Source organism: Coptis chinensis, chromosome 2, assembly GCF_015680905.1.
Source record: "Coptis chinensis isolate HL-2020 chromosome 2, ASM1568090v1, whole genome shotgun sequence".
NCBI classification, from domain to species: Eukaryota; Viridiplantae; Streptophyta; class Magnoliopsida; order Ranunculales; family Ranunculaceae; genus Coptis; species Coptis chinensis.
The window spans coordinates 46,170,780-46,188,290 of record NC_141457.1 but is presented as its reverse complement, the minus strand read 5'-3'; the positions used below and the strand labels follow the sequence as shown (position 1 = coordinate 46,188,290).

The window sequence follows — 17,511 nt, the reverse complement described above, 5'->3', positions numbered from 1 at the left end:
TCCATGGCTGGAAAAATGAAGACCGTAGTACCTTCTTTGAGTGCAGCTTAAGATACAAATCAGAGACTTCAATCTATCCACTTGGCTATCCCCTCGTATGAAAAATCAATTGAAACAACATATAAATATATGTACTGGAAGGATAGACTATAGAGTATTGTAAACTCGCATCAATTCAGAAACAGCTAAGAGATAGAATAGCAATTTCAAGAAATGATAATTAAGGTCTAATAAAACAACAAAAAGTTAGGAGAGAATACCTATATGCTAGTGGGATGTATGGAACCCAATCCATTTTCATTTTCTTCATGGGAAGTATTTCCTCGGCCTCCCTTTGAACCGAATTAATACCGATCTTATCGGAAGGTGGGAAAGGAGACACAATCTGTCAAATAGAGGTAAATGAAGCATTGCATGAGATACAAAACGCATATTAGCTGGAACACTTTTTTATGTGATCCTACACTACGTCACTTCTACATATTTATTGAATGAGTGGAACATGTAAAACCAGTGTATGTTAAAAGTTAACAGTTATCAGCTACGGTTATTGTCTATATGACTGTCCAGCAGATATTGAATGAGATGATTAATGCTCTTAAATGTCTACAGTTCCAAGTTAGAAATGGTACTGAAGTGATCCTGCAGATAAATCATTTTGCAAGCTTCTACTTCAGCTTGCTTAAGCTATAGAGATCTAACGTCAAAACAAACAAGAAAACAGACATTGGAATTTTGAAGACAAAATATATTCCAGTCTTTATAAGTGAAAAGGCCAATACTTATCAGTAAATGCCACCTCCCTCTTTTTTCATTTACCTCCCTCTTTTTTCATTTTAGGTCTTATAAATGCATTTATGAGTATGCAAATACTTACAAGCTACATACTAACGATTAAATCATCTCCGGACTTATAAGTTTATTCATAAGCATATATCAAGTTGCCTGATTTATTTCCCCATTCAACAATTTATTTCCATATTCATTATCAAAAATCATTTGAGTTGTTCTTTAATGCCAAAAAAGAAACACATAATACTATTTTAAGCGCATCTTTACTATTATAAGTTTACCCGTTTGTATTAGAAATTATAAGCGTTTCACTAGTAATTCCGCAATGATCTTATCCAAATTTGACCACAAGTAATACCAGTCCCATCACAATTTCCGAAAGTCTATTATAAGCAACAAAAGAGAAAACCGCAAACAGTAATTGTCCAATAAAACATTCACAGTTTCAAAATGAGGAGTTAACTCAATGATGTCCATAAAAAGAATGTTTGCAAAGGGAACTTACTGCCACCACCACAGGGATGCATATTACTTTATATTCACCATTCACAGGTACCAATTGAGCTGAAAAACAAAAACGGGATGCATATTACTTTATTTTCACCGTTCACAGGTACCAATTGAGCTGAAAAACAGAAACGGGAGACCATTAGTATGATATAATAATGAAGGTATTTACGATAGATAGATATCGATGTGCATATTAAAAATGCATATAGATAAGTTGAGACATAACCCAAGTAGATCCGGAAAGACATGAAAACTTACGCTCAGTAAAACTGAAAATATAAACTTTGTTGCCATGAAGCACTCCATTCTCTTCAAAGGCATTCTGAACAAAATATGTTTTTATTAGCATTAAGTTATTAAGGAAAAATAAATAATAGAAACTAATCCAACAAAAAAATATATAAGGAATTTTCATACTCACTTCTAAATTTGAAAAGTTCCAATTGAACTGATAGACCATATCAAACTGATCCCACTGCATTAAAATTACATAATAACAAGTTTTTTGCTATAATAATAAATAAACAGACGAAAAATTTAACGAAACAAAAGCGAACTTCAGTTCCAACAGGGAAAACAGCTCTCCATAAATCTTCCTGCAAAATGAAAACCGAGGCTTTGATTAGATGAATTTCAATATAAAAACGTGGGTATTTGTGAATCTGAAACATCTCACATTTCCAAGAGAAACACTTAAAAAAACCCTAATTACAGTCAATAAAATTGAATATTGAAGAAAATTATTATACCATGTTATGTTTCTCTTGGAAGAATTCGTCGGGAGTAGTAGGAGCCTTAACACGCTTACGTCTACTTGGACCAGCTTGTTCTTCTGGTGGATCTTGTTCAGCCACCTTAACCTTCTTCTTATTATTATTCTCTACCAATAGTTAGCCCTCATGAGACTCGGTGTTCGGCTCGTGCTCGCTCATGAAAAAATATGAGCTTAGTTTTAGGCTCGTTTCGAGTTCGAGTACGAGTTTAATTTTTTTTTTCCTATATATAATATATGATCCAAAAAATTACCCAGGCCCATAAATATATTAAACCACAAGGTAAACTGAAATGTAATATTTATGAACCCACAAGGTAAAAATGGCATGGGGATGGGATTTTAGACACAATGTTATTATACTGTGTGCTAATAGCAAAGTAAAACTCTAAGAGCATCTAGGTGGTGGTAGCATACTCTTCAAATTTGAAGAATGCTACCACAGAATCTGATAGCAAATTTCGACCAACTCTAGGTGGTCGCAAATTCGTGGTCACAAAATTCATTGGGGACCCACCTGCGACGACATAAATTGCGCGCCAATATCAACGTCGTAGCCAATTCTAATGTCGCGTGCTATGTTTTATTTAATGTCGCGCGACAGTCGGACTTTTGTCATTTTACAAATTTTTTTTCAACTCAGTCACTCTAGTTAGTAGGAAAAAAATGAGTTCCGACGACGAATCCGTCTATAATAACCAAACACAATGGAGTGGTGGCGGTGAGGAAGAAGAAAACAGTGCATATGTTTGGGATAATCTCAGTGGTAATCTAGATGATGAACCAACCACTTCCGGAGCTGGAAATCAAGGAGCTGAGGCTGACGATCCATTGCTGCTTCAATATCAGCAAGTCGATTTTGAATTTCCTACGGAGGCTATTGATTTCAGCCATCTTAGGCCGGTGTCTAAGAGGTTTCATGATAGGCATGTCTCAAGAGTTGTTCTTGAACAACAGGTATGTATTTTAATTTCATAAATTAGTAGTAGTAGTAGTTAATTTTAGTAGTTCAATACGTATATTTTTATTTTTATTTTTTTAATTTTAGTTTCATTTTGCATACATCAGAGATGTGTTATATATCGGGTTCGGTGCACTCCACGTGCGCTTAGGACGTGGTGGGATGATATTAAGAAAGTCGGTGCACTTGACCATGTTAGAGATGCAATTTTAGCGACTCCCTTTGCTCATCTAGTTGACATCCCTTACAATAAGACTGACATTCAGGAAGTTATTAATGGTTTAGTTGAGAGATGGTGGGATAGTACACATACTTTTCACTTCCCTCAGGGAGAGTTGGGCTTTACTCCATTAGATTTTTGCATGATATCTGGTTTGAGTATAGGATTAGGTAATCCGTTGAGATGTAGCACTGAATTCTAGAGTTGTGCCCAAATGATGACTTTCTTCCCTTGTCTGACCGAGGAGTCATATGACAGTGCTGGTGTTAGGATTTCTGGTATCAAGGCTGCATACATTAAACCGTTGACTACTGATTCAGGATTGCAGTTTTTGATAGATTATTTGTCACTTGATTCCGATGATGGTCAAACACATGTTGATGAGTATGTAAGAGCTTTCTGTATGTATTTGATGGGTGTCTTCTTTTTTCCTTCTGGCCATTCCACGATTAACTTGGGATTTCTAGCTAACTTTGAGCACTTGCATGAGTTGGGCGGTATTGATTTTGGTGGAGCCATATACTGTCATTTGTTGCGTTGTTTAGATAGGGCGTCTCGACATACTGGTGTTGTCAGTAGTCCCCAGATGGGAGGGTTTGTCATTCTCTTAGAGGTATGGTTTTATGAGTATTTCCGTGCTGCAAATCCTATCCTCACAGAGTATACCGATGAGAGGCCTAGGCTCAGGGCTTGGCACGGACCTTGTCGAGCGCGTCTGACCAGTGAGATCAGTCATAACATAACTTCTGTCCGAACCCAAATCGAGCTTAGCACACAGGCTTCTATTGTTTGGAGGCCTTGGAGGACATCTGTGCACATCGGCGCGAATGACTGTAGATATGCATTGTTCATTTCTCATAGGAGGATGGTATTCACTTGTGGGAGTGATATGGAGTGGTATTTAGGGGATAGATGTTACAGACAGCTCACACCATACTTTGGTATCCCTCCTGATCCGCCTACCCATGTATCAGAGGCTAAGGACATGACCTTAGAGCAAGTCACCGAGAGTAACGTGCATTGGACTTGGCTACAGGCTTCTGACCTAGTTACATTGTAGACTTATGAGCAGTACTACCGTTACTGGTTTAGGGTGTCTATTGGTCATTTGCTCCCCGTAGTAGGTCGTCTGAGGCAACATTCATCTGATTTAGCAATTTGGGTGTCGACGTGAATTCAGATTGCCCGGCCGTCACGGTAGACGCGTTTCACTGGACTGTGCACACATTTGTTCTAGCGCCAGATCCCCCTCAGTCAGAGTGGCCTTGGGTTTTCAGTTTGAGCGATCCGAGTGGCCAAACAATTTACCAGCCCATTTCTTCTATTGATGCCACTCGCGTCGTACAGTTAGAGCCTGACCTTGGACATCTATCTCTGGTAATTATTTTTATTGGTTTTGTTTTATTATTTTGGTTTATTATGAAAATGTCATAAATTATTAATGAATAATTATTTCAGGATGACCTACGCATGAGATATGAGACAAGCATTCGTGTAAATGATGGCTTGCGCCCTCGGTATTCGCTTCTGATGTTGAGAGAGAGACTTCTTTCCCAGGCTCATGTGGATTATGACGATTTGCAACGCCAGATTGATGAGTTACAGGCTTAGATTGATCGCACAAGGGTGAGTTCATCACAGCATGGACAGACGGAGAGTTCAGCACAAGGACAGTCGAGGAGGAGTTCACGGCAGAGGAGGCGTATGTAGGATAGTCTAGGAGGTTGTTGTATAACGATTATTATTATGTCGTGTGATTTAGAATTGTTCATTTGATCATTTTGATATGGTGTGTGATTATTATTATGTTGTGTGGTTATTATTATGTTGTGTGATTTAGAATTTACTTCATTTGATTTAGCAAATGAATTACAATTTTTATTAATAGAACGACAACTAATACATGATTGCAAACACATAAAATAAAAATAAATAAATAAAAGATAACTATTACATATCACCCTTATTACATACTACTAGAGTTACTCTAATTATATAATAAATAAATAAAAGATAACTAATACATTATTACAACAATTAATGTCGGTCACCCCTAATGCTCCATAGATGCTCGACAAGGTCGCTTTTAAGTCTATCATGCATAGTCTTTGATTGAACTCGTAGAGTCCCTTCAATGTAGTGTTCCCGAGTAGGTGGGATCTGTGGTTGCCCTTCTGGATCAAGAATGTACCTCCCCATTTCATAATTTTTATTCTTAGCTCCGATTACCATATTGTGCAATATGATACATGCTCTCATAACAGTACCCATTGTCTCCACATGCCATAATTTGCAAGCTTTTGCCAAAATACCAAATTTAGCTTGCAAAACCCCAAAAGCTCTTTCAATATCTTTTCTTGCAGCTTCTTGCATCGTTGCGAACCACTTCGTCTTAAGAGCATTAGGGTTTGAAATTGTTTGTATAAATGCCGCATAGTCAGGATAGATACCATCAGCTAAATAATAACCCATATTATAGCTATGCTGATTTACATCAAAAGAAACAGGTGGAGAAGTACCATTGATCACGTGCTCAAATACCGGCGAGTTGTCCAACACGTTGATGTCATTGTGTGACCCTGGCATCCCAAAGAAAGAATGTCATATCCACAGGTCTTCGGTTGCAACAGCTTCGAGAATAACAGATGGTTTTCCAGAACGACCACTGTAAGCACCTTGCCATCCAGTTGGACAATTATGCCATTCCCAATGCATACAATCAATGCTTCCCAACATACCCGGCCATCCACGTGTGGCAGAATGTGCAAGCAAGCGTTCTGTATCTGCAATATTTGGCCTTCGCAAGTAGACTGAACCGTACAATTTGATAATTGTATCACAAAAATGCCTCAACGCCTGGTTTCTACTTTGCTCATAAATGTATAATTGATCGTCAAGTTGATCAGACACCGTGCCATAACCAAGAATACGCAAAGCTGCAGCCACCTTGACTAGAGGATCTATACCAGGTTTACCAGCATTGTTAACTTTAGGCTGAAAAAACTTAAAATGAGTCTGAATATCGTTGAAGATGTGAAGAAATAAAGATTTTTTCATACGAAAGCGCCGTTTGAAATCCTCTTTCGGAAAGACAGGACGATCGACGAAGCAGTTGTTCTTCAAGATTTCCAAAGTCAGAGCATATTTTCTATGTTTAATTTTTCGACCCTTCTTTGATGAGCCACCATGTGGTGCCTTCGGAGCATGTACTTGTGCTTGTGCAAGTACAGCCAAAGTGTGTTTCATAAGGGGCATGGCGTTAACAAATTCTTCATTAAGACTATCTACCGAGTCTTCCGCTGGAGGAGATGAAGAAGAAGACGACGATGAAGATGAAGATGAAGACTGAAGCGGAAATATCTCATATACTTCATGATCCATTTTTTCGCAATGTGTGTGTTGTTTGTTAAGGATTGATGTGAAATGGTTGAGTTGTTTGATACAAATGTTTGAGTTGAGTGTGTGTAAAATGAAGAAGGAGATGAGTGTAGATATAGAAGGTAGAAATCAGGCCATTTTTTGCCCGTTGGAGCACGCGACATTAGGAGTGGCGCGCGACAGTGGTAATGGCGCGCCTTGGTTGTGGTCAAAGTCAAAAAAGTGGCACGACATTAGTAATGGCGCGCGACATTACTATTGTCGCTCCGCATCCGCATCCAAATTGCCAAATTTGCGAACAAGAATGCGAACAAGCAGGTGATGTGACCACGAATGCGACCACCTAGAGTTGGAATTCCGGGAAATTCCGACGCATTTCTTCAAATTTGAAGAATGCGACCACGGATACGTCCACCTAGAGATGCTCTAAAGCTGGAAAAGTATCAGATAACTTCCGATCTAAATCTGGTGAATCAAATCTGAAACCAACTCCATACATGCTTTAAGTTCATCTAGATCATCATCTGTAACACTTTTGCTTCTTCTATTTTTGCTATTTTGTCTTCTTCTTAACCATGCTTCATCTCGATACGTGTCGGATGATAAAGAATGCTATTTGTATAAAGGTGGTTGAGCACGTTGAGATTCAGACATGGGTTTGAAGTTAACTTCCGAACCGAACCCGTTAAGGGGTTGCGGAGTTTTCGAGTAGTTGCCTTACCTGCTCTCTCTTTTCTTTATCTCGCTCTCAGTTGTTTCCAGGAAGGGAAGAAGAAAGGTATTTAAAGGAGGGAGGGATATTTTTGGGAATTAGGGTTTATTCTGCGCTTCCTACATTGTGAAAACTGAAATGTGATGTTTTTTTTGAAACTTTTGTACTTAAATCATACAAAAATGGGGTTTATTCAACAATTTTGAGTATATATGCGGATATGCCACTGTTTCTAGATGCAAGGATTGCAAGCTCACAAGCTACGAGTCTCGAGCTCGAGCTTCACTCGAGCTCGTTTTGTAAAACGAGTCGAGCAGCTCGAGCTAATTGTAATTCAAAATGAGTCGAGTTTTAACACAAAGTGGAGCTCGACCTTGAGTTTGAGCTCGGCTCGAACTCGACTCGAAAACTCACGAGCCGAATCTGAGCATGCCAATACTCGGCTCGCTCGACTCGATGACCACCCCTACCCACTACTACTGCTGCTGCTTTCCTTTTCGCCCCCCTTGCTTTCCTCATTATTATTCTTTTGTTTTCAAATCGACTCAAGATACAAACTATATTTATTTATAGAAGGCGGCTTCTTCGCTCCGTGAAAACAACGCAACCTTGAAATAATAATAATAATAATAATTTGAAATTTGGAAAAACTAAAATTCAATCGAAGTGGCAAGAGCGATAGAAATGGGGTTTGAAGATATGAGAAAGAGAGGAGAGGATGTGGTTAGATGATTTGTTTTGATCAAAGAGAGTAGAGAGAGTGGGGTTCTCACACAGATGGTTATCGTTTCTGAATCTGATGCGAATTGGGTGGAGGGTTTCACTCTTTTAGAGAGTTGAGATCGAGAAAAAACTCGATGTCTTTCAAGTTTGACACCTGTGAAGAACACGTGAGCTGATTTCAATTTTTTATTAGCTAAAATCCTTATACCTTTCACGCCTATATGCTGTCACTAATTTTTTATAGAATTTTCTTTAAAAAATAAAATAACCTTTTGATTTATTGTGACGCTAAAAACTGAATACTGATGCCTAATTGCCGTCACAAAATTTCTGATGCCATTTCGGCATCACAAAACCTCAAAAGCCTCTGTCACAAAAATGCAGTTATGGTGTAGTGACACAATTATCAAATGGGCATATTCGAGGAATAACCAGGAGCCAAACAGTGAGCCTCCACACAACTATAATCATAGAAGAAGAATTACACAACAATAGTAACTCATGCAAGGGGAGGAAATATGCATATATATAACTTAAATATGTAAAAGTACAATGTCGTCATAAAAATGAAACAGGCGATGTTAAATCATATACAGGGAGTAAGAACCCACATTACCCATCTCGGACATGTTTCGTTGTTTCCGAGAAGGTTAGCATACTCAGAAGGCACATTGATGCCAATCCATTTGATAATGGGTTTTACTTATGATTTTTTTGGTAGATTTAAGTCTTCGTGAAAATTTGTTAGGTAGAAAAACATACAAATGTCTTAAATAAGAACTTATGCATGAGAAGAACAACTAGCCCACTCTCTATTTCTAGACAAGAGGAAGCCTTTTAGTTCTCTTGTAATAACAAGTAAGTTGAAACAAATCAGGTGCAAGCAGTAAAACTTGCTGTCATTATCCTTCCTGTTCCTCTCCAAATGTTTTCAAATTACAACCACCTTCTTAATCAAATGATACAAATCTTCACGAAATCAGGTGTAATCCCAAACACCCCAAAATAACACCAAATCATATTAATAGCAGAGCATTAACTTACAAAAAAATAGAAAAAAGAACATATTTTTGGTCATCAATTCATTACACCCTAACCCATAAATTAAATATGTACACAAAAAACAACCACCAAACTAAAACATACGCTAAAAAAAAATAAAAAAAGCTTGTAACAAATAACTGATTACAAAAATTGATGGAGAAGAAAGGACGCACCTTTAAAACCCATACATGAAGAATTAAGTGTAAGAGCATCTTTAGCAGAGCAACCAAAAAAACACCAAAATTTTGAACCAAACCAAACACCAAACCAAAAAAACACCAAGCAACTTTAGGAGCAACACCAAAAAAACACCAAGCAACTACGCGGTTTTGCCAAAACCGCGCCACTAAAACCCAACTGACAGGCCCAAGCCCACGCGGTTTTGGCAAAACCGCGCGGTGTTCTCAAAGCCGCGTGCTACGTCTATATATACAGCTCCAAAGCCACGCGGTTCAGTCACTTTCACCTCTTCTCACAATTATAAAATTCTCTCTTTAGTTAAAAAAAAAACAAAAACCTACCTAAACTCTTAAAATTTGATATGGATTCTTTTAAACCTTTTGACGGTGATGATTGGCAGTACACAGACGACATTGGCGATGAGGAAGTAGAATACGGTGGGGGAGAAGACAGTGGGGAAGAAGAATCCGAGGATGTCGCGCCGGCTGATAGACATCCCTATATACTGGAGTATCAGATGAACGACTTTGATTGACAATTTGCACCTGGAGAAGCACTTGATATGGAAGTTGTGTCTTCTACACGTGATACAAAACACGTGTCGAGTGCAGTGGCTAATACTCAGGTAATTAATTAATTTTGATTAAATATTTTAAATATTAATTAGTTGAGTTGGACCAATTAATTATTTATCTTATATGCATTTTTTTTTTATAATATCAGCATGTTGTTGACTACCGAGTTAGACCGGCTTTACTTGGTGTTAGAGAGTGGTGGAAGGTTATTAGGAGTTAGGATGAGTTTGTACATATTAGAGATAGTATTTTGTATACACCTTTGGGTATTTTGATTGATACGGATTATGAGAAGGTTGATTACGCAGTGGTCATAGCTTTAGTAGAAAGATGGTGGAGTAGAACTCATACATTTCATTTTCTTTGTGCGGAGTTAGGGTTCACACCACTAGACTTCACTATGATTTATGGGTTGAGTATCGGTATAGGCCAACCGATACCTTTTCATACAAATTATGAGAATATGGATAGTATGCTTGTGAGTTTTCCTCGTTTGGGTGCGGATGCTTATGATTCTTCCGGGGATTAAGCTATCTCATATTAAGATTGCATATATGGAACCCTTGCATCCCGCATCGATACACGAGCGGAGTTAGCTTTGACCGCTCTTCTACCGGGTAGTGAGGGTCTTGTCAAGATGTTAGGGCTTTTTGATGTTTTTTATTGGGCATGTTTTGTTTTCCAATGGTCATTCTACGGTACGACTGGGATATTATGCTTATGTATCTGATTTGCATACTATGAGAGATTATGACATGGGTAGCTCAGTATATGCCACATTGATATCGGCGTTAGATAAAGCTTCAAAGACATTCGGAAGTAGAAGTCCTCAGATTGCAGGATTCACGGGACTTTTAGAGATTTGGTTTTATGAGTACTTTCGATGTCTTTGTCTTAACATAGACATGATTGCTGATACTCGCCCTAGATTTGCTAGTTGGTCAGGGCCTCACTTGACTCGTAATGTGAGGGCAGATTAGGAATAATATCTGTATGGCTCGTGCTCAGTTGATATTAGATCATTGTCATCTATCGAAAGTGGAGACCTTGGCGTTTGTCTACTTGCCTTTGACGATCCAAATTGCACAACATGCTTGTGTGTTGTCACGTCCACGAGTTGTTTTACCGCGACGTGGATCGGTTTGAATGCTTGTGGCGGCGATGTTGGAGGCAGATGACCGGACGTTATGGAGTTCCATGTGCTCCCATGCCGATGTTAGTGATGCAAAGTCGTGGGGTAGAATTCAAGTTCATTAAGTTCATGCCAGTGGTGGTCCTTGGCCGATCGTCTTCTTTTGTTGTTGAAGCGGGGCTGGCGTCGAAGATTATAGATGGTGGAACCGTGTCTCCATGGATCATTTGTTGCCTCTGTTGGTCGGGCTAGCAACTTCGAAGTTTGTGGGCCTGGAAGGGATGAGACGTGAGTTACGTATTCCTCATCTGCCACAGCCTGTTTACAACCCACAACCTCTGAATGCATATTAGCCAGCTCCTGTGTCTGTCAGTAATCCTCAGATGTTTGCCGTGTGTGGACCTGATGGAGAGCCTACTTATATTTCCATTCCTGAGGTGCCTCATGCTCGTTTCTCTGAGTTAGAGCCGCATATTGATCAGTATACCATGGTGAGTTTAATTGTTTTATTTATCTTCTGCATTATATATATAATATGTACTCACACTATATTTTCTTGGATTTTCAGGCTGAGGTTCGGGAAAGATATGAGAACCAGGTTCTTATGTTTGATGGGATGAGGACTGCCCCAGTATCATTATAGCCAAGAAAGAGAGGAGGCATATTCTCGGACATATCGACAATCCTAGCGTCGTATGACGAGACTTCGAAAGCGTATGAGGATATGCGCAAGTGTACACGCGCAGAACATCGTGGATATGAGGAACTTCATCTTTGAAGTAGTTAACCTCCGTCTTGACGAGAAGATCATCGATCTCAGATTAGGAACTTAGAGGAGCAGCTTTGGAACGTCCAAATAGAGAGATGAGAGGGATCGAGTGGTAAGGGGCGTAAGAAGAGAGCTAAATAAATTTGATGTAATATGATAGGTTTTGGATTATTTTGGATATTATATGATTATATCATAATCATAGATTTTGGACTGCATAATCATAATCATAGGTTTTTAATTTCTTTAATTTTTTCGATTTTGAATTACAATTCTTAATTTCTTCAATTGCACAAATGTTAATTTTTTAACTTCTATGCACAACTCATAAATTTTCAAGTTCTATGTACCACAGTTCTAATTTTCAGAAAAAACACACGTGGTTTTGGCAAAACCGCGCCCATTGAAGCCCAAGCCCACGCGGTTTTGGCAAAACCGCGTGGGTGATTTGATACAATACCAAACCTGGAACCAAATATTGGTCGATTTGGTGTTTGGTTTGGTGTTTTCATCAACATGTAGTTCTCCTGAAGTTGAAAAAACACGTTTAATGCTAGGTTGATATCACTGCTAAAGATGCTCTAAAGCAACGCTGCTCCTCATTTTCCATAACCTAGCAAAAAAATGAGATAGTTAACATTTAATTATTTTTCTAACAAAATCCATGACAATTTAATTAGGTCAGATAATAAAATTACATAAAAATACACAACAAAGACATAAGCTTTTACATTTGAAGGGATGAAGAAATCCTAGACAATAATAAAAACACAATAAAGCCGAAAATTTAAGAAATTTGCACAGCCCTTAACTAGAAATTGGGGCTCTAACAAAAACGAAAATTGACGAGAGAGAGTGTGTGTGTGGGTTACCAAAACTTGAGAGAGAGATGAAACTCTTGCTGATTTTGAGAGAGATTTGAAGCTCTTACTATCAAACACTCAAACCACTACCACCAAAGATTTACTGTCAGAGCCCTCCCACCAAATCCTCACTTTCTTCTTATACTAGGGTTAGTGAAAGAAAGAAATAATGGGCGGGGTAGTCAAATATTCACGAAATGTTGAGCGCGAAAAAGACAAGTGAATCACTTTCTCTCTGAAAATCATCTACGACGGTCACCGAACTGGAAAATCGTGCAATGTCTAGTCTCTGATTTGGGACGAAAACTAATGTCGTTCAGTCAACCAAAGTCATCCTAAGTCAACCTAAAAAAACAGTACGACGGGATTTAAACAATTTAAGACAGTAATTATTGTTCCTAATTAGAGACGGGGTATATAGTCCCAAGAGTGTGTCCTAATTCTTAAATTTTGGTGTAGTGAGAGAGTGAGAATATTTAGGTATCATGATGAGTATAACCTTGTCACTCAATCCCATAATATAGAAGACATCACGTACATGGCCAGCAGGCGAAGGAGGCCTCGCATCTCAAACAAAACAAAGCTCCACATGTCAGGTTCATAGTATATTAATACGGAATAGTGATGGATCCAAATGAAGTGTTGGAAAATATCAAAATAAACAGATTACTATTTATTATCAAAATAACCAACTGATGGCAATTTCAAAGGTGAGAAGTTGCTATGATAAAATAAATTAGCAAATTCTTAACATAGGATTTAAGATAAGGATTTCATGTCTTTAACAAACCCTTATCAAATCAAACTAGGTTCTTCTCTGCTTGAGAAGCCGATTGAGAAGAATACAATACTTGTCACAGGTAGTATGTCTCTAGTATATGATTAAGTAAATAAAAGAAGTCATAATATATATAGGTTATGATTCTGGGGACTCTCCACTCGTTTCGTTTCCAATTGGTCTTGAGTAGGATGCTCCAAAGCCCAAAGTTTAAGAGCTTTTTCTGAAACTAACGGACACATAAACTTGTATACTATTGCATATGTCAATGGTTACTTTAAAAGAAACTTCAGAAGCAGGAACCCTCTATTATCATCATCTAACAAGCAAATATTCCCGAAATACGCACAACAAATTACTTGGAAGCCTCCCTTCTTATGGGCACTAATCAGGTCCAGAAATATCCACTCTTCCATACTTCATGGGAATTTTGGGGCCTCCAGCCTCCTGAGAGTTATCAATGACTTGTTTTTATAAGCAAGGTTGCCAAGCAATTAGAAGCATACAACTACTTTTGTTGATTCCAATAGTGTCAGCATATATTCTTTACTTTCAACATAATGCACGCTCTTTAATCAAAAGGATAAGTAAACAAAAAAAGAATATTTTAGGAAAGACCTACACAGCCGTAGCACTGGCCAACTGAAATAAGTCTGCGTAAGTGACACCTAAATAATTTTCCTTGATAGGTTGAGGAAGCTTTAATGCATTTACAAGACCTATGATAAAAGCTGAGTAAGCCACATAATCACCAAAGATAAGGCTAAGGCTTTGCATAGATAAGAACTGTTACCAGCATTAGCTGCATGTTTCAATTCTATTTCTCAAACTCCTAATGGCTCCACCTTCTTGGCCACTCTTCAACAGTTTTATCATAGGTACCAGCATCATGCCATCCTAAGCGAACCTATTATGTATTAACACAGGCTCATAATTAACTAAAACAAACTCTTCACTTTTCCGATCGATGTATTGATATGCGTAGTCTATACAATAAAGGTCTCTGTAAATAAACATGTAAAACAGCTATAAGCCTATAACCTTCCATACTACTTTCTCGAGTGCAATGGTATGATCCTAACATTTAGACAGAGATATAACAAGATGTTACGTCTAAAGGCTACGTAAAGAGCCCAATATACGTTGAGCAATCTTTGAAGATAGTAGCCACTTGCAAATAGATGTCTTTTTAGATTTAAATAGCATAATGAAACTTCCTTTTTAGAACCACAGAACATTTACAAAAAGGTAAATATCAACAACTGTAGGTACATTGTGTTGTGTGGAATCTATAGAAATATTGTAAGCTTAGAAATATTCGTTACAACTAAAAGATGTATTAAAAAACACCATACACAAGTTTGGAGCACTATGTGTGTACCATTTTTATGGTTATCTACTTACATTAAATACATGCATTTTGTTTTTGCTAACCGAGTGTCCGGGTCATCTTACGCACACTTCGACTAATCCCGGGGCCCTGGTTGAAAATTCGACAGAGTACTGCCTCGCCAATGGCCCTGAGGGGAATCAAACTAGTGACCACTGGAGAGCAAACCCAAGGCCGGACCAGCTGTGCTACTTACATTAAATACATGCATCAACACCATTGGGTGCACAAAAACACTAAAAAACAATTTTAGGTCTACTTCAAACAATATTTGAAATAAACATAACTGCCATACGAGATATTCTACAACCACAACCAAGTGTTAATATAATAATATTACAAATTGGACTAGATTTCGATATGCAGATTCATTTGAGTGACATTCAACATTCCAATCTCCACTTAGTAAACAATTCTGGGTATTGCAATTAAATGTAATGCAGCATACCAAATTTAAACATAAAATCTTGAAATCAGAAATTTTTGTATAACACCAAAAAGGGATGAAGACCATCCATCTTATAAGGCAGTTTCTCGACAATCCCAAATGCATACATGCCGCAATATAAATCACTAGTTAAAATTCCTAAAATCACAATATAGTATTCAAAATTAAATTCCAATCAAAACTAAAACAAAGAAAAGAAACAAGTAAAGAGTTGGAAGTAGCATGATGGGGTGTGAAAATGTTGACTTGAGAAGCTCCTTGATATCTTTTCTGGCACTTTTAAACTTATTAGGATTTGATGCAAAGAAAGTCTCACAACAGCTCCACCACCACCAGCTGAATGAGTCAGTGATCTTCTTCTCTGAAGCGTCTGCAAAACAAACCAAAACAGTCAGTACTTGAAACTGAGAAATAAAGAGAAGTGGAAATGAGAGGTAAGATTGTAATAACCAACCTCGGGTGATTGGAGGAATAAAGAAGAAGAAGAAGAACGGAGACATTGGAACGGTTAGTGTAATGCTTGAAGAAGAAGTGAAACTAGACATCTTGGGTGATGTGGCTGACAAGTACAGGCATTCGTTTTCTCTTTTCTTTCCATTTTTTTCTTCAAATATCTCCCGACTTTTCTTCGATTTTAGAACCAATCCGGTAAGTTAGTTTTTGTTCTTGTTCTATTCTATTTAATCTACTTCACTTTTGACCTTCTGAACATTAACAATTTAACAAGTTATAACTATCAACTCCAAACCCCGAGTATCATTTCGATTTCAATGACATTCATACGTGGCAGTTTTACAATCGATTCCTGGACATTAATTTGACTCACTATTTATAGACAAAGACACATGAAAATCTCAAAGGCAGTAGTTATGCTAGTTATTTTGATACAATCTGCTCTATTCATCTTCTTAGGCACCAATTAATCTAAAAAGATATGGTAGAAACTGCATGACCAGTAGCTCCGCCCACTCAATAGTAGGGTTTAGATGTCGAATTCACAGCTTATGAGTATTTGGCAATCAAAGTAACTGCAAATAGCAGGTTCCAACTAGCAAAGTCGGTAAAACCTTTGGGTGATGATGCCAGAAGTCTAGGGCTCGAACCCACCCCGCCAGCATCAAAGAGTTACTGAACTAATTTAAAACAGGCTTGCCAATAAAAAAAAAAAAAAAAAAAAGTGCAATTATCTTTAGTGTGTGTGTTAGGTTTAAATACTTTGGGAGTATTTTTTTTTTTTTTTGAATTTCAGACAGCAAAGAAGGTTTTATGATTATTCAAACTATTAAATTAGAACACGTTCTAAGATAATAGTGTCAAATTTATTGTTCGTCGATTTTCTCTTCAATTCAAAGCCACGTTGGGAAGGTACTCTGTTTATGTTTTATGTGATTCTGGTGCACCTTCTTTGTTTTGAAATTTTGGTGGGGGAAAAGAAAATGACATGCTAGTATTTGGTGATGATACCATGAGCTTCCTTTTTTGCATGTAGATATGCCTGTCACAAAGTTGGAGCCTTCGAGGGTATTTGCCATCTTCTTCTTGTCCTGATAACCTGACCTAACATAAGCCTGAGGTGGTAAAGTGGACTCTTTGTTTCTGGTCAGTGTATAATCCACATACCGATATGTTTTGCATGCCCCTTTTAACTAGTTGGTCCTGTGTTGCAACTTGCAAGCCTACCCATAGCTGTTATCCATCTCACAAATGAATGTCTTAGTATAAAATGTTTGGGTGTTATGACGATGTAAGCTGTTATGGAATTAGAAGTTGGGTTTATTTTGATTTTCTAGTAGTTGTGAAGTTATGAGAATGTGTTAAATGTGAAGGTGTTCAGCAATAACATGGGAAAGAAATATGAGCCTAGCATCACAAAGTGTAAGGATGGTGAGAACTCGACTAAAGTTACATTTAAGCCTAACATGGTGAAATTTAAAATGACACGTCTTGAAGATGATGTGGTTGTATTAATGAAGAAGCGAGTTATCGACATAGCTGGATTATCATTTATATACAAGGTGCATGTTTAATAGTTATTAGTTATTTGATCCAAAATAAATTAGGTTTCTTTATTAGATCTGTCTAATCCAAGTGTTGTGAATTTTTTTTAGAGTTAGATCGATGTTTTAGATGATTGTTATTGCTTTTCATGAGTTATAGGCTTGATTTATATATGATTAATTCGAATATATTTGTAATAATGTATATTAAGCTTGCTTTGTTCCATTCGAGGGTAATGATATGCTTGTGATATTGATTTTCCTGAG

The 17,511-nt window shown here is 37.6% G+C and overlaps 1 protein-coding gene, 1 long non-coding RNA gene and 1 pseudogene across 2 annotated transcripts; 1 reads left to right on the top strand and 2 right to left on the bottom strand.

The window, feature by feature from the left end:
* The window catches only part of LOC147516249 (putative L-ascorbate peroxidase 6, chloroplastic/mitochondrial), a 29,967-nt pseudogene extending 14,175 nt beyond the window's left edge, over nucleotides 1-15,792 (bottom strand).
* On the bottom strand, nucleotides 1,372-1,791 carry LOC147516251 (uncharacterized). The gene is made up of 3 exons (XR_015213617.1): nucleotides 1,724-1,791; nucleotides 1,561-1,624; nucleotides 1,372-1,417 (listed from the first exon to the last, which is right to left on the bottom strand). It is a non-coding gene; the product is annotated as an uncharacterized LOC147516251 (long non-coding RNA).
* On the top strand, nucleotides 2,638-5,142 carry LOC147516250 (uncharacterized). Its single transcript, XM_086594564.1, has 3 exons — nucleotides 2,638-3,031; nucleotides 3,143-4,632; nucleotides 4,714-5,142. Exons 1-2 carry the CDS (start codon nucleotides 2,741-2,743, stop codon nucleotides 3,455-3,457), a joined length of 606 nt encoding a protein of 201 aa, XP_086450690.1. The 5' UTR covers nucleotides 2,638-2,740; the 3' UTR covers nucleotides 3,458-4,632; nucleotides 4,714-5,142.
* Nucleotides 15,793-17,511: the final 1,719 nt, after the last annotated feature.

Coding starts and splice junctions, on each gene's coding strand:
- LOC147516250 (XM_086594564.1), top strand. CDS start 2,741: ATGAGTTCCGACGACGAATCCGTCTATAATAACCAAACACAATGGAGT. Junction 3,032..3,142: donor GAGTTGTTCTTGAACAACAG/GTATGTATTTTA, acceptor TGCATACATCAG/AGATGTGTTATATATCGGGT.